The sequence below is a fragment of the Danaus plexippus genome, chromosome 24, assembly GCF_018135715.1.
Source record: "Danaus plexippus chromosome 24, MEX_DaPlex, whole genome shotgun sequence".
Taxonomy (NCBI): Eukaryota; Metazoa; Arthropoda; class Insecta; order Lepidoptera; family Nymphalidae; genus Danaus; species Danaus plexippus.
The window spans coordinates 2,048,718-2,074,458 of record NC_083552.1 but is presented as its reverse complement, the minus strand read 5'-3'; the positions used below and the strand labels follow the sequence as shown (position 1 = coordinate 2,074,458).

At 34.7% G+C, this 25,741-nt stretch overlaps 1 protein-coding gene across 4 annotated transcripts in view; it reads left to right on the top strand.

Moving 5' to 3' along the window:
- LOC116775959 (latrophilin Cirl) overlaps positions 1-25,670 on the top strand; it is a 149,557-nt gene extending 123,887 nt beyond the window's left edge. For 2 of the 4 annotated variants that reach the window (XM_061524258.1, XM_061524259.1), the window contains exons 3-24: positions 12,693-12,882; positions 14,427-14,533; positions 14,629-14,837; positions 14,909-15,056; positions 15,173-15,298; positions 15,671-15,809; positions 15,912-16,066; positions 16,212-16,319; positions 16,821-16,951; positions 17,214-17,373; positions 17,682-17,849; positions 17,951-18,073; positions 18,289-18,464; positions 18,719-18,846; positions 19,278-19,500; positions 19,802-19,967; positions 20,338-20,552; positions 20,868-20,965; positions 21,035-21,203; positions 21,423-21,575; positions 22,857-23,156; positions 23,759-25,670. In XM_061524258.1, the coding sequence (XP_061380242.1) occupies positions 12,693-12,882; positions 14,427-14,533; positions 14,629-14,837; positions 14,909-15,056; positions 15,173-15,298; positions 15,671-15,809; positions 15,912-16,066; positions 16,212-16,319; positions 16,821-16,951; positions 17,214-17,373; positions 17,682-17,849; positions 17,951-18,073; positions 18,289-18,464; positions 18,719-18,846; positions 19,278-19,500; positions 19,802-19,967; positions 20,338-20,552; positions 20,868-20,965; positions 21,035-21,203; positions 21,423-21,575; positions 22,857-23,156; positions 23,759-24,589 (4,223 nt within the window). In that variant the 3' untranslated portion in view covers positions 24,590-25,670. Of the gene's footprint in view, positions 1-12,692; positions 12,883-14,426; positions 14,534-14,628; positions 14,838-14,908; positions 15,057-15,172; positions 15,299-15,670; positions 15,810-15,911; positions 16,067-16,211; positions 16,320-16,820; positions 16,952-17,213; positions 17,374-17,681; positions 17,850-17,950; positions 18,074-18,288; positions 18,465-18,718; positions 18,847-19,277; positions 19,501-19,801; positions 19,968-20,337; positions 20,553-20,867; positions 20,966-21,034; positions 21,204-21,422; positions 21,576-22,036; positions 22,392-22,856; positions 23,157-23,758 lie in introns of all 4 variants that reach the window. The other 2 variants (XM_061524261.1, XM_061524260.1) reach the window with 2 other exon arrangements.
- Positions 25,671-25,741: the final 71 nt, after the last annotated feature.

Genomic DNA, 25,741 nt, shown 5'->3' with positions numbered 1-25,741 from the left:
TTCCTACTCTTATGAATGTGAAAGTTTTGAATGGATGTTTGTTAGTTCCGCTACAGCACCTGAATGGAACTGAATTAAATTTAGCTTAGGCATAGGTTATACTCTGGATAGCTGGTTGGTTTTATCCAGGAAAATGTTGATCACTCATGGGGTAGCTGGTACTTTTATATTTTAATTTAATACTAACTGTTCCTCCTGGCTACTTCTGTATTTTCGTTTATCGCGCCATCAAGTAAATGTCATCTTTCATATAAGCTTTTAATTTCATAAAACGAAAATAATATAAATATATATTATTACATAAACTTACTTAAACTATATCCACATACGCTCTTTGCCAGCGTAATTGAAGTTAGCATTACCAGAAAACAAAACAGATATTAATAAAAAATATCACCCAAATCTGTAAGTGACATTTTTAAGAAACACAAAATATATCATTAAATAAGTATGATTACAACCAACCAAGTCACAGTATAAGTAACGTGCTATGATAAATACCATTCGCTAGGTTCATGTAAGTAAATACGTTATATGAAATTAATTAATGTTTTAGGAAACCATTAATATGGATAAGGACGTGTCACAATCGTGATACATGCGGTAGATGTTTTAATTAGTATTACGTAATGCGTTAATAAAGTTTTTAAATAAACACTGTGAAATATTCATAAAATTCAAAATATATTTTTAAATCACGTGAAATAATTCATGGAATAAATCTATATTTAACATTGCATTCATATATAAAGTATGGCATATATAAAAAATATTTCCACTTAATAAATACATTAGGAAAATTGTAAGCATTCTTTCAAATTTGTTTTATATGAGATATTTAAATTGGTTTTACATGACTGAGGATAATTAGACAGTCTTGGGATTCTTCATTAAAATATAATATTAATTTCGATAATCAGCTTTATTAAATGAAAGGAACATTATGAGCAAAGGAATATTATCAATAAATCTTAAATATTCTATAGTCACAAACATAACAACGATAAAACCGACCAAAGTGGGGACAGTAACTAATATGGCTCGAACCTGAAATTAATATAAAACACTTGGAAAGACGCTTTTAATCCGCATAAACCAATCAAGCTGAAAACACACGAATAACGATCATAACCCGATCGATGGATGGCTTAAAATCGCCTGCTTGATTAATATTACCACAGAGTAGGTAAATCCGGTATTAAAATTCGATAGACCATACGTTATCCAGCTCCAAACACGGGAACCGTTTTAAGCTGTGCATTTGATAATACAGCACTGGAAACCCTCCATTAGGGAAATATTCTTTAGTTTTATAATTAATGGATGAATTTAAAGAAAAAACATAAATTTCAATTCATTCTCATTCAGATTGCTCGTAAAGTAAAATTGTATGAATCATATGTTTTAGTAGCTGGTAGCACCTCCGAGGGTCACGATCTATCTCTACTTTGTTTCAAACGTACAGACTTCATTAACAATATGAAAACAATAGACAAAGCACCAGCTTTCAAAGCAGGTTCAAACTTGGAAGCCCGTCTGATAAAATCTGGTTTGATTATGAAATGAAATCATTAGATATAAAGCATAAAGCGGGTAGCCGCTCGCTTTTCATTGCATTAACAATCGTAAACGAGTATTATTAGATATATGTATTTCTATATATATTTTTCACTCACTCCATTCAAAAACCTTAAGACACAATAATTGAATAAGCAATTCCCGAGTGGCGTACATAAGCTTCTCATTTCATAAGGTAATTTATCATCCCCCAATAACAGCCACATATTCTTTTTAAACCCTCCCAATGCCCTTTATTTTTACAGAGCTAACTCTATTACGCGCAAATCCCACATAAATCAATTATCAGTCGGTAGCGTTTGTCAATGTAACACTAAAATACCTAGATGGGGATCACCTGAGCCCCAGCGTTTCCCACCTGCTAATGTCGTGTACAGTTAAGCCGATAATTATCGGATTATTCCCCCTTCGTCTGCGTCTCCCCTGGCCCCCCAGGACCCCTAGGCCCCTTCTGGCCCCCTCGCACACCCCCCACTTCACTTTACTTCAATGCACAGTATGTGTTGTAATGCTTTTTAGGGCTATAATTTTTCGTCTGATGCATTTTTCGTGAATAATGTCCGCGTAATTGTACACTAGAATGTTTTTCTTTGTTCGTTGGGGCGCAGATGGCAGCAGGTGCTACAGTATACCGTGCAAGTAAAATTACGCCAGAAGTGCTCTCATTGACTTTTAATGTTTATTATTACGCAACACATCCACACTTAAATATTGTATAAAGTACGGCTTCCGAGATCTTGTAAAATAATGCCGCGTCCATTAAATTACACTTAATGTTGTTTAATGACTGAAAAACAACATATACATTAATGATATATAGCTTAGTTTTTAATGTATGGTTCGTACCAAAAATTTTGATCTCAAATTTCAATGGCGACTTTCATCATATTAAATGAAATATACATTTTTAATTTATGGAAGCCATATAAATTTTTTATTTAATGAATTTACATTTACGCGTTATTATGATGTGAATGACATGTAAATTTAACTTTAAATATTCAGAAAATTATTAAACGCTATCAACGCTACAATCCAGCCTTTGATTCCCCCAACCCTGGGACGGCGACATTATATCAATTAACCCTAAACTGTATCCAAACTCAATTAAATTAATGGCTATCTTACCTTCTATGAAATCCTGGTACTTGGTCTGGGAACCGCGTCTTATTAGACCAACTTGGATTGGATAGCAATTTATTACGGTTATTACAAATTTTGCTACTGACCCAGTAACAGCATGGTTGACCGAATAGCTTAGTTTTGGTCATTTTAGAGCCATCTAAAATTGGCCAGATATGAGATACAAAATTTTCTTTAAAAGGATAATCATTGGCTATCGAATAACAAGGACATTTTTGGTTAGTAGCATTTATATATATATATATTTTAAATAAAAAGATCTTCACTAAATATTATTAATCCGCTCCAAGTGTCCGATTCCACTTTAACCCTCGGATATCGTAATTCCAATACAGTCTGGTTCAGTTATTTTTCGATAGTCTTGTTAATTGAACAGCAATCAACTTATATATTTTTCCTTTTGTACAGATTGATTAAATCTTTTCGATGATTGAGACTCCGCAGTATATCTAAGTGAAATCTAAAAAACTCTTTTTGTGAAGTGAAATTGCGAGCAATTAAAAGGAAAAGAAAGATAATGAGAAATATACAAAATCCTTTTCCTATATTGTATTATTTAATTATGTATATATTTAAATACGGCTGTCTAAAAGGGATTTTATTTTCTTCATTGTTTGCAGAATTAACTGTTTTGAATTTATAAATGATATACAACAGATCTGTAGCAATCAACTTAAAGTTCCTGAAACACGCAAACAGAGCATTGTTCGAGCACTCACTGGGAACGTAAAAGCCAGAGAAATCAAACACATAAATCCAATATTCGTTCGAGAACATTCGGGATAGAAAATTTACTGTTTCCAAGCATGTCTGACGTCAGGTCATAATGCAAATTTAGTTTTTGTTTATTTAAATATATATAATATTTTAGGCATTGAGCTCCTAACAAATTGGACGCATTTTCATGTTTTTAAGGTTAATATTCTATCATATCCTTGGATAATCTCACAAATAGCATTATGAGTAACCTAATTCGGTGTTTTCCTTATTTTCAAGTCACCGCACAGCTATAGAAAACCCAAACAAAAACCATAATGTAGCTAATCGAGTGACGTATAAGAAACAGGGGGTAGAATACAATTATTTTTATGGCAACACAATTTTCCTCGGCTCATTACGTTACATACCGCGTTATGTACCTGGCAACATTAACATGGCCGCTTTGGGTAGGGCCCCGCTAATGCCCATTGGGCACGCGAGCCAGTTTTTGATTATTTCTCCAAAATTATATCCCATTTTCACACTAAAGAGACGTGTGTAAACCACGAACTAATAGTAGTCGTGACTGAAAATAAGTATATACCTGGGATGGTGGTAGACACGATGAATTTTAAATATTAACTAAGTTACTGTACTTATTTATTATTATGGTAATAATTTTTATTATATTTTTAAAATATATCATAAATTTACATTTTCATAACCATAAACAACAAAGTGAGGTGAAAAAAAAATTCATCATTTTTACAAAATCGTCAGGTAATAACCAATCTAATTTATATGGAGATTGACCTTAATAAAATTGTAACCAACATTTGGTCGGCCATAAACTGCAGGATTGCCGCCAAAAATACATTCTGACACGCATTATACGTCCAAAAATCCCGTACTACCCGCTTATCGACGCAGTGAAATCTGACGGCCCCCGAATAAGCACATTAGCATCTATAATCCAGCCAATGAGCTCAACAAAAGCGAAATTTACGTAAAAATCCAATAACAGTAGTCATCAGCTGGGGCCGGAGTATTTTGAATATTAGTAACACCCGAAATATATTCAAGTCACTTATTCAACTGAACTGAGCTTTTTATGGTCTTGGTGTTATAAATTAAAACAGTCACGGAAATACGTGAAATGTTGTAATTAAATTATTAGTGGGAAGTTACAGTTGCCTTGTGATGTAAATATTACTATTGCAATTTTTTTAATAGTTTGAATAAATTTTCCATGTCCGGAAGGCTGTAATGGTGTTATATGTTTCGATTTAGATAAAGATGTACCAGTTAAATTGGGAGTGTATCAAATTTTCCGTACAAATTTTTATTATCTTCAGTCACGCAAAACTGAAAACATGACTTTGGAATGCTGTTATGTTTACTGATTGTTTTAAATAAAAGCCTTTGAATTAATATTAAATATAAAACTAATATTCTGCTTCCTATATCGTCTTTTTTTACATTCAAACATTCATAGCTTATAATTTAATCTAAAATTATTGAAGGTTTCATAGTGGTTAATTGTCAAAAACATCTTATAAATAATGATTCGTGCGTACTGAAAACCTGAATAATTTCTAACCGTTTGAACATCACCTATATTTTAATTTAATTTATTTCTATGACAGTTTATTCGAGTGAACTCCGATTTCTAAACGTTTAGTGGAAACCAAGATGGCCGACACATGACAGCGTGCGATATCGCGCCAATTCTTTCGTGCCACTTCGGATATATCTTCTAGTTTTCGTATTCCGATCCGATTTGAAAGGACAAGCTAATCTCGCAATCATTCGAAGGAATTGTACTCTTAAATTTTGCACTGGAAATGCGGGGAGAAATTCGCATTTGTTTGAAATGATCGTCTTATCTGTTGATGACATGACGTCCTGTCTCTGGTGGCTAATGGAGTGCTTTTTATATTGACTTTTACATTTTGTAACGCTTTGTGTTTTGTTTATTTTTATTTAAAATTTTCTATATCATTTTACACAAAACTATCATAATATTTATCATTCAAAATTCATGTGCAAATTAATACAATAAACTTAATCATAAGCAAAAACCGCAAATCAAATATTGCGTGTACCTAAGCGTCCTATATTCCTTGGGGTATATTGTGTATTGAATTACTCGTTCGCGGGATCGCCCTACCTCTTAGAACTGCCTCGGGCGCCCTCTAGCTGAGAAATATTATTTCACACATTATACCGTGATGAGTGACACGAAAAATATAGTTCTTTTTCGGAGAAACGTTGTGCTAAAAGCGTATTTTCAGTGAAAAAAAAGTGCAATGTCCTTATTCAGCAGGTTCTTCAGGCTCTGTTAACGTGGACCGCTACCTTTACCACTAACGTTTATATTTCGTCTGTTCCATCACGTAACTGTTTATTGTTTGAATAAATAACAATGCTCGGCGAAAAAAGGGGAAATGAAAGCGATTCAAATCGAGATTTGTTTAAGAAAATAGAAATACGTGACCTCATTGACGTTTCTAAACATTTCCAAAATGGCGACATGCCACGTCAAAATCTTTCTGCCATTTTCTCATTGCATTTATTTTTTTGTACAGAATACACGATTTCCTGATGTTTTTATTTTGTTCGACTCCATATTGCCATAACATTTTTCTTGTAATGATCACTTAATCGAGGTGAAGGGAGGTAATTTGTATTTTTTTTATTCTCACTGCCATTGTATTTTCTATTCAAACTAATGTTAGGCTCGTTGGTGAAATATGAGCGTGATAAGAGCATTTCGTCCGCTACAATTATGGTAGGTTGTTTATAATGAAAAGAACTCGTTTACGTTATAGTGGTGACCAGTTTATTACGGGATGGGCGTGACTCTACGCGCACTAAATATACCCTTTTTTATTTCTTATATTATATGAAATTGCGGACCATTTCCGATTACTTAATTTCGTTATCTGAAGCAATAGCTCAAACCACCTTATAGTCCATTAGGACGTCCGGCCAAGTTAATATTCCTGAATGTCTGGATCGCTTAGCGAAAATAAAAGTCAAATGTTTTCGTAGACTATTTTCTTAGAAAAAGGTGGTTAATGACCACTTCGACGTCTGTTCCACCGCAATCTCGTGCGATCTCAGTGAATCCCGGGAACTGTAATGATCGCCTAGACTCTAGTATCTGCGGTTTGATAGTAAAGTTTTCTCTTGCTTTGGCATGTTATAGTACATCTGTCGTCCTTGCAATGTTTCTGACTCACCGTCTGGTATAGAAACATATATTTCTATTATGTTATTTCCATCAAATTACATGCCAATTAAAATACTTCGATATTGTTTCTTCTATCACTTCAAAATCTTTTAATCGTTTTGTTTAGTATTCAAGAGATAATTTTTTACATATACTTTGTTAGGTTTATTTCATTGTATAGCCCATGCCTCGACCGCATTCCAGTCATATCCTTTTCGAACAATGGCTATCTTGTTACAACCGCATGCAATTCGACACTGACCAGTAAAGTAATGACTTTGGCGAAGTGATTTTGTAAATGACAAAACAAAACTGTTGCTGTCATTTAACGCAGGTGATAATTATGTTGCGTTTAGATAAAAATAATTTATCGACACAATAACTCTATATTAATTTTGAAACAATTTAAAATTTGAAAGATATTAAAGTAATTGAATGAATATTACAAATAAATGTCCCATGGCGGTATCTCAAGAAGCCACATAAGAGATCTCAATAACCGCATGTGCTCTAGTTACGAGGACATCGCATACCAGTTTCGAGTGGGAATTAAGAAGTAAATACCTTCGAACTTCAGGAATCTTACATGGCGTCCTCAATGGACTATTGATCAGTTATAACCGTAGTGACTATTTTAAAATTAGTCAAGTATATAACTATATATATATATACATTGTATATACTTTTATATAAAATATAACCGATTTCATATCAATGTATTATTGTGTTTCATTTATGTTTAGTTTGAACCCCGATGAAACGAATCCATGAAATGAAAAACCTCTTGAGAGACATCCAACTATATCAACACCGGATGTATTTATATCCCCAGCTGGGGTTCCACAAAACCTTTAACACTTAAAAAATAATTCAGGCACTTCGCCAAGTGTGGGGCGTGCAGGAGGGGAAACTATCTCGAGTTACTGAAATAAGAGATATGAAAATTGAATTATATAGTGTCAGCTATTCATTTTATGAAAAGATATCTGTCAATTATATATTGACAGAGGTCAAATAGGATTGAATTTTCTGTCCTACAAAAATAATGAAAAAATGTATTAAAATAATTGGAAAGTTATCTTCTTAAATTATGTATCAATAAAAAAGTTAGAAGAGATAGAAAAACTTTATATATAGCGTAGGAAAATAACATACGATTATGTTACCATATATGTAATTGTGCAGTTGTTTACTCTGTATCAATTCACCTCAGGGACAAATAGACGAAAGTTGTTCACCAAGCCAGTTAAGCTTCGATAACACAGTCCAAGATCGTTGAGACTAAATGGAAGCAAGTACCCTAACGTACTAAATTGTATGACCGGACATGAGGGAGCCCTTGGGCCCTTCGATTGAGGAAAAAATCTTATTTGACAGGCCCCTGCAATTCTCACTTCCCCTAGGGCAGAAATCTTCACGCGTCTTATTCGGGTACTGAGTAAATCACGAATGTTTAGAATCCAGGGTTAGTGCAACTTGCGTTTTTATAGTTTATTTTTAACTGGGAATACTTTGAAAAAAAAATTGGTATCATTTTATGAAAAGAATTTTGTTTCTTTGACTATCTTTAAGACAATCAAAAATTAATTTCTCTCTAAAATTTCATTGAATATTTAATATCTTTATAATAGTTGTTGATAAAGCTGTATCGAAAATAAATAAAATGTAATGGTCATCTAAATATAAACCTATCTTAACAGGCCTAAAACCAAAGAGAAAAATGAAACCGCTTATGCAGGAAGCTACTTCATATGAGACGTGACCGGGGGTGCATACATCACCCAAAAACTGTTAAAAAAAACCCCTAAGGGTTCTTTTCCGTTCCGCCCGACCCCTCATTGTTGGCTCGAAATGATATGAATGTGGACGATTTCCTCTTAGCACTCAATTGCTGACATCTGATTATGACCCTTATTCTAAACCAAATAATAGCTACGGTAGTATAAAAATTGTTTGCGATTTTTCGTAAAGTCCAAACCTTTTGATATGCAAAACTGACCTTTATTATGTGACACTAAATGACTAAACTGACTTCGATCGGTCCCGAAGTAGGTTTGGTATGTCTCATTTAGCTTTAGACGTGCACTCGCCCGTAATAATCTTGTTTGACAATCAAAGGTAACCTGATGGTATCCCTTTATCGTATCGAGTATACTAATATCCATTTCGGCCAAATTTCCATGTTCAGACATGCGTAAAATCACATGCTTTGTTTTTACGAATCAAATTTACCATAACCTCTTATTATTTTCTATTATATTATCAATATTTTTATTTAATTTTTTGTTAGTATTTTATTGATCGCTTCTCCATTAAGCCGTTAGTCTATCTAATTCATGTCTCGATGCAATCTCAATTGATCTATCTATCAAATCTTTTTTACATTTCTGTTTCAGTCTGAACTTCAGTCAAACAAAAACAAAAAAGGCAAAATGTTCACTTGTTTAACATATTTTAAAATCTTTATTTTTCTCTTTAAGTCAGTGTAAATCGTTCGACTGTTCATCGATCGACGCTGGTTGCAGACGTCAAGTCGGCTCAACATTTCCAACTAGCATTGGATTTACGGCACCCAAGCTGAATCTTTTAAATTTTGTATGTGGTTTCCCTGACATTTGGATAGTAGGATTCTTTCCAGATAATCATTTAAAACGTTTAAAGGTGATATATATGGTAATGGATAATTCAGTTTATTTTTTTACGTAAACCTTATGTTTATGGAATAATAAATTTGCAACACTGTTGACAGGTTTTCTTCTAACATCATAATGTTAGCGGCGCACTAGTTAATATCATTTTTATTGCTGGTCGCTGAAACTGACAGTATAAATGGACAATCAGTTTGACAGCATTTTATTGCGAATAACTTGTGTATCAAAACTAATAAGTTATTTATTAATAAAAAGGCATTAATAAACGATATATATGTGTTTATCAGAAACTGTGTTCGAGTCTAAAACTTAACAGGATATTTTATGAAATAGTTCCAGCTTTCAGAAGCAATACTAAAAGAGAGATAAAACTAAGTTTTACGTTCTTGATAAGTGCCGTGCTTGTGTGTGGATGTAACGCCATAAATATTCCGTACTCCAAACCAGAACGTTTCAGTTTTCAGAGGAAAATATGCAAATTCTTAATAATTAAATCAGAGGGGCGTATTTGACGTTTAAAATTGTCACGTTTTATTTTATTTCGGATATCATTTGGTTTTCATTTTTGCCTAAGCTGTGAACCGATTTGAGAAAAAAAACTTGTTTTTTTTTTTAATATTACAATAAAAATCTTATGGATTCCATATCAACACAAAATGACAATTAAATCATATTTTATTAAATACAAACAATTATAATTATAATAGCTTCTATACATTTGTAACAAAAATTCCAATAGGAAACTTAAGTAATACAATTTTTACATAAAAGGGATAGTCCCTTTCCTTTGACATTCACCATCATAAAGCCATGCCATTCAAACATCTGGAATACCAAAAATCTTTCCATGACAACACTGACGGGATCCTGCGGGAGCCCATAAATACACTATAAAACGCTTTTTCAATTTGCCACTTTACCGGGATGGGTTTAGTGCTACGTATAATTTATGACCCTGATAGAGGTATCGATATATTACTGATTCAGACAGTTTCAAATTGCGTGTACCGATAGTGTTCACCTTGTGTATTAAAAATATCTTCGATATTTATGCGATTTATATTCATAGAGCAAAAATTTTCGAAGCAATACTAATGCTCTGTTCGAAACCATTAATTCACATTTACATTCGTGTATTAACACAGCGACCACCTGAACATCAAAAAGATCTGACGCTCTCATAATAAAATTTACTCTAATCCCAAAGGCCACTGACGCCGATTAATGGGAAGCGGAATTAAATTCACCGGGGCTCATTGTTGCATTTGCCGTGTAAGTTAATTTGAACTCTGCTACAAATATTCAGCAGCTATTTTAGAATCATTGAGATATCGGCACGTCCACGCCGTTCGGCGGTTGGATATCAAATGACATTCACATATATTCGCTAACGAGTTTTTGCGATAGGGGCTTATTATCTCATTTCATAGATGCGAACGATTTTAAACCTTATCCGGATTCAATAAGGGTAAGCAATTCAACAGTATTGAGGGTGGTTGTGGTATGAAAGGAATTGTCAAGTAAAACACGAAAGTAATTACAATTTTACGTGAACAGAAGTGCTCTCTGTGGATTAATAAATAATAATTCAAATGCATAGGGATGTCAACGATTACTAGTACAATGAAAAATTATCAAGTGCGAGTGAATGACTACAATGATTATTTAAAATATTTTCAATACGATTGTATACGCATAGAAAAACAGAAATGTATTATAGCATAGCCTTAATGAGTTTAATGATTTGAGCCAAAATATTTTTTGTTACATTATATGATATAGTAATTATATAACGGGGAAGTGCGTTTGATTTTTTTTAAGTAATATTATTATAAAACTTTTTTACTGAAAAAGCGTCAATTCAGACGAAATATAAACTTGGGCAACACGACGTATCACATGTTTTAGAACCTTAATGCTTAACAATATTAAAGTAGCGTTTATATAATACTTGAAAAACTTCTATTAAACGTTGGGTAGTCCGTTTTCTACCTTCGAAAAATTACCCTATCCCCTTCTGAAGTTTATCGTAAATTGTTTTCATCCCTTCATAACAAGGTATGACTCATGTAATAAATCATTTTTATTGCACATAAGGGTCATCGTGATGCAGCTTTTTCGGCAGTTTTTATCGTTTCGATATATTTATGTACTAAATGCATTTTCGCGTGCATCGAAACACATTATTGATAATCTTAATTGAAATATAGAAGTATTTAATAACAAACTTATAACTTTATTCTTTTAGAAATCTACCACTAAAAGTACGTTAATTGTAGCACACGTCAGTTATATGTATCTCCAAGAAAGGACACGTTTAATTATATCTGGTATTCGTTAATCACGAATGGATATTATTTGTTTTATTTATATCCCCATTACATCAAATCGAAGGACGGAATGCTTCTAATAATTAAAGCAATCAATTCGATATTAAATTAGAGGTTCGTTCGTCGATAGTGACAAATGTGTGTAATTTATCGTGGAACACATGTCCCCTCACTATTGTAATTAAAACACCAGTAGAAACGTTTAAAAACTAACAAGGTATTTAGATTAAACCTACAAATGCTTCAGACTCAATATTATTTATAGAGCGTCCTTATCAGTAACACGTCACAACATTAATTTAATCAACTTTAGATTGATGATATTCCAGCCGCTTTAATACGCTTTAAAGAAAATTTCCTTTAGAAAATTCGATTTTATTGACATTTTTCTAATTTACATCGCAACCCTATTGTAAGATTCAGAGTAGGTATATTATGTATTGTTCGGGCCCTCATTTCGCTCTATGACGTTGCGAAAACGCCTTAAACGATCTGTCGGTGCCGTCATTAATTTGGCCAGATTTATTATATCCTATCCAGAATATGCACACCTAACCCGCTTTGAAGTTGAAGCGATAAATCTTCTTACAAACTCATCCATTGCATCTTAAATTACACGCTCAAAAACTAATCCGCGAATATTGAAGCTATGTACGTCATTTTAAGTTGAGAAAATATTGTTCCCGCGTCGCTCTGCAACTGATGATACCAGGAATTGATTATGGAACGTTGAGTCGACAGTTTTTACGTTTTGTCTTCCATTGGATGTTTGCTTTTGAATTGGTAAATGGTTTCTGAACGTAACGATGGGAAGAACAATTCGGGATCCGTTTAATTGGATTTATTTTTGTACGTTTTCAATGTTGTTTTTCTGGAATACCCGCAATGAATGGCTAAACCACGGCTTGTTTTTCGACAACATTGTTAGGTGCTAAGTTATTTCCATCGCTTTAGTTCGCTAACTACCAACATATTTTTTGGCGGATAAGCAAAATTTTTTATTTTGACCGTATTATTACTCGTATTTTTGGTTAATGAACCGGTTTGTATTTTTAGAACCACGGTACGAGACAGCTTATGCCTGTGAGGGTAAGACTCTAAAGATCGGATGCAGTGAGGGGTCTGTCATTCACCTCATCAGAGCCAATTATGGAAGATTCTCCATCACCATTTGCAACGACCATGGCAACACTGACTGGAGTGTCAACTGTATGAGTACGAGGAGTTTACGGGTTTTACATAGCAGGTAAGATTTTTTCCTCCATTGGCAATTATTTCTCTGTCTTTTTCTGTCACAGGACAGAAGATTGACGTCCAGTAAATAATGTTCTAAGCAAGAACTTTCATTCCTGATTAACAATAAAATTAAGATTAAGATATTTTCACAAATCTAGGGAGGTTTTGCAATTTTTTTTAAGGCACCGATATGAAAATAATAAAACTAAATAAATAAATAGCTACTGTTTATAAAAACTAAGAATGCTATCTTTTCAATCTTAAAGTCCGATAACTCAGCCCTTTGTCTATTCCGATTTCTTTGTCACATATACACACAACGTACAATTACCTAATATGTTTTAACTATTACATAACCGGATACGTTTTTAGTTGGGTACAGATTAAAATCTGCTGTTATAGATTTAATCCGGATGTGCACAAAATTTTTATCAAAATCCATTAAGACCTTTTCAGATAAATTGAATAATCCATACGTTAAAACTTTCAGTTTCGAATCTATAATACATTTTAGTAAAAATATTTTTAACAATAACTTTTATGTAGAATGCGTTATTGTTATTATTTTTATTAATAATGTTATTGCATATAAATATTATTAATTAATTATCATTGAATACAAATAAATTAGTATTACGTTTCCATGCAATATACAACAAAGGAATATTTCGGTTTACAAACGAAATACAGAACTGAATTGTAAATCCCATATTGAAGGAGGTTTTAATGAAATTGCAATATAAGCTGAAATAATTCTGGTTACTATAACTGGTTGTCTATAACATGCTTTAATTTGTAACATAATGTTATTGCGGCTACCGAATTGTTGCTTGTGTTGATCCAACCACACGGTATTTAGACTAAAGAGATGTTATGACTTGTATTCTGTTGATGATTAAACAACTGTTTCATATATCAATTAAACAGGAATTCTATGGGTTCACTTCACAAAATTTAATGGTGTTTCTTGGACGTGCTTTGATCAGCTAAATCAAATCATTTCATGGCTTAAGTACTCCCCACTTGTACTCGCCAACTTCATTTGAACAACTCTCCAGTTTAGACGCACAATATGACGCTGAAATCGATTGTTTTTAAGTGAATCGTCCTGTAATTACGTCGTTGGGACATTATTATACCAAATTACATTTTGTTTAGCTGCCAATTTATAGGATTTATTTTACAACAAATCCCTTATACTACTTAGTGTAAATTGATATCATTGTTGCAATGCTCACCATCTGACTTCCACTTTTTTTTATAGTTTAAATTACGTTTTCGGTAATAATTTCTTATCTTATTTTTTTTGAACTATAAATAAAAATAATATATTTTTTAATCACATTTAAGTCACAATATACATTTTTGATTTCTTAAGTAATTTGCCAAACTTTATATAGCAATGGTTAAAATTCTTTAAGGGAAATATCTATGACTAGGGCTTGCATCAAAACAAAATGTTCTAAAAATGTATTACATATATGTATATGTAAATAATATTAAATATTTTAATGATGTTTTTATATTTAAAAATCTTTTTTTTTCGGTCTTTAGATGCAGTATGCACCAAAACTGTAGTATATTAGCCAGCACAAATATGTTCGGAGACCCGTGTCCGAACACACTCAAATATTTGGAAGCTCACTACCAATGCGTACCAGGTAAGGTCATACTTATAACATATATGTAAATAATTTTATATACCATCACCTTTCTTCCCTTGAATGGGATTTATGACCTACCATTTTGCATCCAGCTTCCACAACAAGTACGACTACAAGGCCATCACCACCTTGGTTGATTACATCACAACCAACAGTATGGCGGTCAACAGCCCCACCAGTGCCTAAGAGTCCAGTGCTAACCCAACAAGAGAAGAAGAAACCCACGGTTATAACACCACCAACATTCAGACCTCATATAACATTACCACCAGAAGTTCAACTCGGAAATGTCGGAACTAAGGTATTTTTATTTCTTAATATAATCCCATACCTAAACTAGGAATTTTACATAAATTGTACGTTTTAACATAGAAACCAACTACGCGACAACCGGATTCATCATCAGAAAAGGAACCTCCCCAAACCGTAGAGAAAATACCAGAAGTCATCGAAGAGACCAAAGTCGAGGAACCAGAGATTCCCAAAGAAGAAAAGCCGAAAGAAAAAGATGAAGAAATATGTATGTATACAGACATATTTATCACTTTTAAATGATTGACTCTACGAGTATCCTGTGACCTTAGGAAATCTTTAATTATTGTTTTTGAGATTTTCTAATGAAAATATTGACTTCAGCTGCAGTTACCGACGAAGTAGTACACTGGGCCCCTGATTCTGACTCCACGTCATCAGTACACATTCCTCCTAAAGAGAACCGCCCATCGGAACCTGATGTGATCGACGAATTCGACAAAACATTCTGTAAGTCAGACATTAAATAGACAAAATGTAACCCATAAGCCAAACGACAATTAACTGGCATTAAGAAGTAAAAAGTATATATATTTTCTTATTATTACTTTCAATATTAAAACACCAAAGAAATAAAAACATAAATAATAAATTTTTAAAAAAACAATACCTACAAGACTCTAGAGCTGACAGTCCTATATGGTATGACGAATTGAATATCTTCAAGGTAACTCTGAAAGTAGGTTCACCACCTATGCTTTTTACATACCCATTGGTGGTATAGTCTAGCATTTAGTATAGCAGAACTACCCAGTCGTTATAAAAAACAAAATATTAGACAATTCCAAGTGATAATTAATCCAAACTTTGTCTTATTACCAGCTACCATCTCGACCCCAATAGGCAGACGTGCCTATTGTCCGCAAACCAATGCGCGAGGGTTGCATTGGAACTGGACCTTAGCCGGATCCTACGCTGTACAACCCTGTCCTGGTGGAGCAACTGGTTTAGCTAGATGGAAGTAAGGGACCTTAAGTTTATCATTATTTGTTCCTTTTTGTCTAATAGGACCATAATATCTTTAACAAATACTGTGGTCCAAACTCATTTCCAAAATGTCTAGATGCACACTGACATCCCACATCGAGGAAGAACGCCCAAAACGCCCTCGCCCAGGTCTTCAATCAGGAGAAAATTACCACGATCTGGGTCTAGACCCTCCTAGTGACAGACAGATGCAACTTATAAGGAGATTAGGATCGGAAGCTTTGTTAAAAGGTTATTTAATTATTTATTTCAACAAAAAAGTACCATTTAAGACTTCCAAGCACCATATAAGGTTCTGATCTATATTCAAACTCGCTTAAATCAAATGTTCCTACATACTCTTATACATCAAATTTAATTGTTGAACTTACAACAGGTCGTGACGGTGACAGTCCAGAACATATGATAGACTATCGAGGGTCAGCCAGTCCGTCAGATCAGCAAGATAATGTTGACATCGTATCGAATAACGATTTAATGTACTGTTAGTATCATTTATAGGCAAAACAGTTCTCTTAAAATATATACATGTGACATATAACATTTCTTACTCTTAGTGGCCCTGGCCCCATGTGGCTATAAAGACGTTGTTAAAAGCTATCCTATATATTCATTATTGTTTCTTCTTCTTTCAGCTATTTTACAAAATGAGTATAACATTAAATGAAGAGCAAAAGAGAATAGGAGACATATTAATGAAATTGGCTGCTTTCGATTGCCAACTTTTTATTTATTTTTGCATTTTTTAACTTATATTTTAATTCCTAACCTCGCATACACCTTCTATTCTTTACAATATTCTTTGTACTTAACCCACTAATATTTGTTTGGCATGGATTAGAAATACTGTCTTTGTGCTGTATACACAATATCATCTTCACCATTTCATTTTTAGCTTATTTTTTTAACTTTATATCTAACCACTCCATGCTATATTTATCTTTTATCTTTGTTTCTTCTATATCTATATCGGTTTTTCCTCCAGCATCCGGCTCTCCCAGTTGGCACGGCCACGCTCCTGATCTATCTGAATGTCGCTCCGTGTGGCTCAACAGTCTTGAGGCTAGGGTCCGAGAGGGAGAATCTCTACTAAGTATCAGCAACGACCTAGCACAGGTTGGTGATTTCTCATCCTCATTTCATTCTAGGTAACTCTGGTCATTGGACTGTATCTATCTTTAACAGCTTACAATATTATAAACTACTTATATTCCGTCAGAAAACTCTCTGCGAATGCTTTTCGTAGTATTTATTGATTGAGCAAATAGAAATCTTTTCATGTGTCATGATTAAAGCTGTACTAAGTAATGTTTCGATTCCATTCATACCTGCGGACCTAAAAGGAAACCTATAACTTTATGGTCTTTATGCAAAACAGGTGACGTCATCAAAAACTTTATATGGCGGTGACATGATGACAACTACTAGCATAATGAAGAAGCTTGCCCAGCGTATGTCCCAGAACGTACAGACATTCCCCGATCCAAGGCAAAAGGAAGCTATTGTTACTGATATGCTGCTCGGAGTTATTAAAACCGGTGAGTTGGTTTACCAACATCATATATATCAGAAAGAGTGGACTCTGCAATCAAAATATTTCTAAAAGAAGAATCCCTGATAATTCTAATTTTTTTTTAGGGACGAAAGTCTTTATAGTGTTAGATTTTAAAAAATTAATATCTTTGGTTCTATCTAGAAGTATTTTGGCAATAACTTTTTTTATCCAAAATATTAGACTATACAAAAAATATCCATAAACGGTTTTTGATACAAATAATTACAATAAAATATAAGCCATATTTTACCTTCTGATATAAATCTTCTTATTATTTTTTTTCATTTCTAGGTTCAAATCTTCTAGAAGAAAGTCAAAGAGCGTCCTGGTCGGACTTGAGTGCGGATGCTCAGAATAGAGTTGCAAGCGCTCTATTGACTCAATTGGAAGAAAATGCATTTCTACTTGCCGATGCTGTTACAAAAGAGAAGACTATATTGCAAATTGTCAAAAACATTTGTACGTATGAATCTAATTAAATTATTTTGTCTTGATAGCCCTAAGTTTTCCAAAATCAATATCTTCTTATGTTAATGCTGGTTATACTGAATTCTCTTCAGGTCTTTCGGTGAGAATACTTGAAGTCAAGAATGTAGAAGATGAGACGTTCCCGTCAGCGATAGCTCAGGAACAATGGAAGGCTTCAGAGGACACTATCACCATACCCAAACTTGCGTTACTTGGTTGGTAATCTGATTATCAAAGCCAACACATATAAACTCAAAATTATATAAAAGAAAATACGAAATATGATTTTTTAAATGTCCCTTGATAATAAGCAAAAAATGTAATATCAGGTTATTGCTACGCATTAACTTATTAGAACTTAATACTAAATAATTTCCTAATAAATACTGTAAAATCTTTTAAATCATACAATTAACACCGTAAATTCCAGACAACCATCCCATAGACCTGGTCCGTATAGTGTTCTTCGCGTTTGATCGTCTAGAAGAGATTCTTCCTCCAACGTTTGGGAAGAGTCCACAGTTCGCAGCTTACTCCACAGATGGCACCACAAGCATTAACTCAGAAAAGGAAAAGAAAAATGTCACACGAGTTTTAAACTCTAAGGTATGGGGTAAAGGAACATTTTGCTCTGTACTAGATTGTATTATCGAGGATAAGACTATTTTGGTAAAATATTCCAGAGTTTTGTTCGCTGCCGCATCATATTTTTGCTATCCAACTGAATATCCTTATGTTTTGTATAATAATATCCAACATCGTATGAGCAATTATATATCTGGAATGTAAAAAATAGAGTATATATTTTGTTCACGAGAGGAGGCGCATGAAACTTATTAGTTCATACATTTTTATTTCAGGTGATCTCAGCCAGCCTCGGGAATGGCAGACACATACAGCTGTCCCAGATGGTGCGATTGACAATGAAGCATTTGAAAATTGAGAATGTTACAAATCCCGTCTGTGTATTTTGGGACTACACATTACAGTGAGTAAATTAACACCGATATTTCACAATTACTCTTTAAGTATTACTTAAACATTTTTTGATCTTGAAAAGTTCTTAAATGTCATTGAAAATTAACAAAAGACTTCTAGACTTCTATATTGTATCCAGCAAACTATACAATACGCGAAGTAGCCTTTTGTGCTGTCGAGTCGAGTGGCTCTTAACTTAATCAAGATCAAAGATCAAAATATCCATGCAGAGACAGTAACAATATTAACATAACACTTGTTAAGTTAAATTAGCTCACATTTTATAATAAATGTAATACAACTAAAGTTATCACAGTTTTCGTGCTCGTTCCTATATAGTGTACAGGAGCTTCTCAACCAGTACTATGGTTAGTTAGGGTTGCATGTCATTGGCCAGTTTTTTTTAACAATATTATTAAGAAAATTATATTTTCTACACAGCGGTTGGTCATCCGAGGGTTGTCACGTCGAATGGTCGAATACCACTCACACAGGCTGTGCTTGTTCTCATCTCACCAACTTCGCGGTCCTTATGGACGTTCGAGGAGTGGTACCGCTCTCTCACGAGCTACCACTCAGGTTGATTACGATGGTAGGTTGTGGGGTGTCATCTGTGGCGCTGATCGCGGCTATAGCTGTCTTCCACTGCGTCAGGAATATGAAGGTGGGTTTGATACTACGGTCTAGCACATACAGGGAAATAATAGGAAGCTAATAAATTATTATCATTATATGAAATTATTATTATCAATTCACTTTAATGACCATAGAAAAAATTAATTATTCCTAATTTATAAAAAACAAACTATCTAAGAAAATATAAAAAAAATATAATTTATAAATTGATCGTTATATAGTCGAAGGTCACGCTGGCTTATTTGGCAAAATAGAAATTAAAATCTCAATACCGTTTATTTAAAAACATTGTTATTGGTTATTACATATATATATATCAATATTTTCAGTCGGAGCGTGTGTTGATTCACAAACACCTGTGCTTTTGCCTGTTGGCTGGTGAACTGGTGCTGATGCTGGGTCTTGAATCTACATCTCACAGAGTTCTCTGTGGACTGGTCGCTGGCGCACTTCACTACTTCTTTTTGGCAGCTTTCGCTTGGATGTTCCTAGAAGGTATGCGCGTGCGCAAAACATCTCAGTGAATATTACTAACGTGTTTTTTATATTTCTTTTGTCGTTTCATTGTCAATCTATGAAGTATTTATTAATTATTTTTTTAAATATTACAACGTCAACATTATTTAACGAAATACTATGTTGTTATGTTTGTGTGTGATAATTTATTTTGTACTAGATATATGTGGTTATTAAGTATAAGTATGACTATTTGGATATAACGACGCCGTTTAAAATTTTTATCTGATATACGTATATATATAGAATTTTAGGACCGGCAAGTTTTTATTTAGCCCAAATACACAAAGCAGCCAAAAATCTTGTCATAATCTAAACATATACTCATATTATCTTTTCTCCTTTGCAGGCTTCCACCTCTACGCGATGTTGGTAGAAGTCTTTGAGCCAGAGAGGCCTCGTATATTTTGGTACTATACGGGGGCATACTTGTCCCCGGCCGTCATAGTACTTGTGTCGGCCTCAATTTACCCCACAGGGTACGGAACCCAACATCACTGCTGGTTAACGACTGATAGAATGTTGATAATGAGCTTCGTGGGACCCGTCATCGTCGTGCTTGTGGTAAATGGACTTTATTTAAATAGCTTTAAGGTCTATGTACGACTGCATTTAGTGTTGTATGTTCTCAACATAAGACCAATGTGTAGTTACTACTTGAATAAGAATTTATGTTAATAATATAGAATGAAAAATTCTTCGATACTAGTTGGATTTGAGCCTGAACCTCCAGAATAACTCATTCCAGTTGTACACCGGTTAAGCTATAATGCTATTGATTTTAATTCAGAATAACTTCTCTGACAAACATCTTAGTATAAATTCTTATCCGCCCAAAAAGATTTTTAACCTAACAATCAAAACTTTTTATATTTCCAGGCGAATTGGATCTGTCTAGGGATGGTCATCAACAGGATGTGTCGCCACACTAATGTATCCATCAAATCAAAAGACAACTCTAATTTATACAAGTTCAAGTACGTCTCGCGTTGCTATAACTTTGTTTGGACGTAATTAATGCGACTAATTGAACAATGTTTCCGCAGGGTGTGGCTTAAAAGCTCGATAATGTTGGCCGTGATCCTCGGTTTGACTTGGACTTTCGGCTTACTGTATCTCAACGAGCAGACTACTATATTCGCGTACGTGTTCACGATACTGAACTCCCTCCAAGGACTCTTCATATTCATATTCCACTGTCTGAAGAATGAAACTGTGAGTACTCTACAGCTCTGTGATTTGTGACATGAAATCATTTCTATATAATCTTTTGACAAGTGTCTTTGACCTCACCTGTAATAAAATTATTGATTTGCCACCTGATCTTCAGAAAGTCATATAGAGAAATAATGTTATATAACATTAATTTTATTTATATATATCACAATTATATACAGTATGAACTACCAAATAAAATCACTATTAACTCCTCAGTTCCGGTCTCAGTGCGGGCGAGTGTGTCGTCGTCACCCGTGGCTGTCTCGATGCTTCCAGCTAGAACCAACTTCTCACGACACGAGGCAGGGCTCACTCAAAAGTCGTCGCTACCAACCCGACGATGACGCGCTGGACCCGAGAGATGTCACGGTAATAAACATGGTCGATAATTAGACAGATTAGGACCATTATACATTACAAGTTCGAGTTATAACCTACTAGGATTCCAATAGTAGGGTCTAGGATTTCAAACTTGATTTATAATGTGTAAATCGTAAGAGTACATATGGCCATTATACATATTTCAATACTATCGCATGTATTATAAATATTTTAAAACATGGTTACTTAAAATTATATTGGGCGCGGCAAACACATTATGTGTAGTTCTGAAGATACAGGTAAGACAAAAAATACTTCGTGCGTGACGCGCGTCTATGGTGACGAAGTGGTAAATATCCGTGGGAATTTGTCTGTGACACGTGTAGACTGTTTTATTTGTGGAGGTTTTATTTACTGCATTTAAACAAATGTGTTTTACATTTTCGTCATACTTGGGTGGAGGGGCTGAGATAACTATAAAATATATTAAGACGTAAAATTAACGACAGAACTCAGCGAGCACTTCAGTGTCAGCGTCGATGACGAACAATCTCGTGATCAACAATCTTAACGTAGTCGTCAACAACAACAATCACAACAACAACAACGTCATCAACAATTCTTCCGTTGCCACGCTAGCCGCAGCCGCCGCTGCCCATTCCTACCACAGAAACCGTAGAAATTCCCAAGAGAACCAAAGTTTCGGTCCATCCACTAGTTTCGGGCCAACACTCAACGCTTCTTCCAATTTCCCACACAACCTTCCCGATAGGGAACCTTCGGCTCCCATGACCCATCTCCGGAATCCCTTAAACCACGGCAGCGGCAGATACCCTCAAGGATACAGACAGAACGTCCAACAAGGTACGCATTATATATAGAGATAGGATTTAACGTACGAACCACCAACCACTTGGCCTTAACGCTCAAATAATGATGAAGACAGCTCAGTTTTTGTTTCGTTTAACCATGTGTTGTTTGTGTCACTAACATTTCTATCTGTTTAAGTTTAAGAAGCTACGGTAAGTAACTTTATTTTATTATCCTGGGTAACTAACATACTAACGCTTCACGAATTACTAATACAATATCTTCCGAAATAACTCTTCGTTAGTGGTGTGGTGGTTTTAGATTTGTAGTTATTTATGAGATATGGTAATTTTAATATTGATTACGATCAGTGATATTAAAATATTATATCGCAAAGATAAATCCTATCTCTAGAAGTAATGCGTGATCTTGGACACTGTCGTATCTCTCAGCATCTTTTCAGTATCTTTGGACTGTGATCATATATATGTATGTTTATGTATTTTTCTATCTATGTAGAGCTACAACTTACAACCGGAGGCGTCTCGATGGAATATTCGTCCGACAGCGCCATTATATGTTCCAAACGGGAACGAAGACATAAGGAACGTTCGGGCACCGACGCCCCAAAACATACCTCATAGTTCCTCACACTCACACAGCATCGCATCGATGCATAGCTACAGAAACAATATAGAAGTGCCCAACGATTACCAGAACCTTCGATCGCGGTCGCCATCTTGTTATTCCAACAAAATGGCGGCGTCGATTGGCGCGAACGACTGGGCGCTAATGGCGAATACAAGCAATGTCTGGAAGGTGAGGGGAGGGCGGCAATAGAGTGTTTTACGTTTAATTATCGGCATTTTGGTAAGATCTCGGTATTCTGAAAGAAATAATTTAATGCATTTAAAGGTAAGGCATTGAGCAGGAACGTATTAAATACCAGTGACGTCGTCAAAAACACTACGATAAAACCTATACTGTTATTACTTTAGTACAATTTAATGTTATGTATGTATCTTTCAGGTGACGGTTATTAGAGATCTTACTTAGGTGCGCTAACTGCATGACCTAACATAGCATTGCATGAATCACCTTAAAGCACATTCTAGCCCATCCCGACTCCTTCTAATTAATCAACGGTTTATTTCTTTGTATCCGTCATTTCGACCGTCGTCGTCATGAGCCTCTATTTTATTTTGTGCCATTTCCATTAGCTAGATACCAAAACAAAAACACACGTACTTATCATATGAGATAAATTCATCTAGTTTCATAGATACCTTTTTCTTTCAGTCAACAAATCAATGATAAGAAAAAAATTGAGCTGTCTTTAGCTATTACGATTTTTTACTCTAAATGTTTTTTCATACGTTTGAAAACATAACACTTCTTAAGATATCGAATCCCTTTCACAGAACACCTCTTCTAAACATCACCCAGTGAACGCGGCCACGTTACCTCATCACGATACATTGTCTCGTCAATTGGCCCAACAGAATCATCTGCACAACGCGTATACTGAGTGTGAAGGTCAAATCGCACCAGGATCCCCTCGGCACATCATTAAAGATGAAGAATCCCCTCTCCATCACCAAGGATACCAAACCACCAGGAGTTACAACCACGACTTCAGGAACCCACACGTGTTTATGTCCCAACACTCCCCCGGCAGCCAGGAAATGATATTCAGGAAACACTACAAGGATGAAAACAGGCGGAAACATCATCACCACGGAAGTCAGAACGTCAACCACACATACTCCGAGATAGCGTCGCAACAAGGAAGAATATACAGACGAGGATCCGAAGAATTCAGGGTGATACAGGACGACCCCGTTTACGAAGAAATAGAAAGGAACGAGACGCTCATGTCGGATATGTCCGACGACAACTCCGGCCCGGACAACTGCAGACAGAACCCCGGCCACCACGGGTCCACGAGCTCCAAATTTTTCGGGGACCATCGCCCTCTGATATCGTACAGCCCCGGCGAAAGGCACCACCACGAAACCGAGCATTACGGGAAATACGGCAAATGGGACGCCATGGAACGGCCATACGACCCGCGACACGCGTACGAAAGCGGAAGACTGATGCATTATCAGCCCCAGGAGAACATGAGGGCCTTAGCCGCTGTACTTAACGGCGAAAACAACGTCGTGTGCCACCTCGAGCCGCACAACTCCTACGATGTCTATCAACCGCAGACCGGCAACCAGAGGACTGTGTCGCAACCCAGTTTCTGAACGAGCACCTGTCGGTTCGCCAGTGATAGTGACTCTAACGTAATGTACAGTATAGGCAAATAATTTTTCTATGAACTTAGAGTTTTTAGTGTCACGAGCGAGTGATAGCGCTGTAGAAACTTGCCATAACGTGGACTTTATAACATGTATTTATAGTTTAGATGTAAATGTAAGTTTAAATCACTTTTTCCACTGTGATCCTATTTAAATATAACGGCTCAAGTTTCAGTGTTTCGACCGTTCGTTTCATTCGTGACGCCGTACACGGTACTGTACATAATTAGCGTTTAGAAATAGACTACTTCCTGTGTGACCTTACTATACTATCGGAATTCTGTCGGAAACATGGCGTTCAAAAAAAAAATAAAAAATATTTTATTATTAGGTTTAAAATAACTGTGATGTTTAATTTTTATATTAGGTTCTTTTATTTCCATCGACACTGCCATTAAATTCATGCGTGCTTTTTTTTTATCTTTCTATGGAATACAGTAATCCATCCAAGTTAATATAGACTGAATCCACTCTACGCACGATCTTCTAGGTGATAGATTTTTAATAAAAAAAAAAACCTTTTTCCGTTCTTCGTTTCACTAACATTATGCCATGAACTATATTTGTACGGAACGAAAGGAATTGTTTTATTAGACTCGATACAGGTACATAGAATGTTTTCGTGTATATTTTGGATCGACTAAGCAATATATTAGACTGAAGTGTTCGAAATGTTGGCTTTTATTCGTAACGATATAATTTATATATATATTAGCGCCAACGTTTATGTAATACTTTTAGATGGAATGTAAAAAAAAATAAAATAATAATAATCGGGAGGTTTATTTTTTGTATTTGGGTAAACTAGTCCAACTTGCTCCCGCTGTCTTAACTAAATGTTATTGTAAATGGGTCTTGTGTATTTTCTGTTATATATATATAATTTTTTTTTTTTTTGTTTTTTGATTGTATTTTAATAACGTTGAGTATATTAATGTAAAGTAGGACGAACAGAATGTGTAAATAATTTAAAGTTTATATATAAATAAATAGTGTCTGTTCTGTGAGAGCAGCCGCGAAATACTGATATATTTCATTTATTTAAGATAACCGCTTTAAATTAAGGTAGAGAAAAAAAAAACGGTACCTACCTACTAA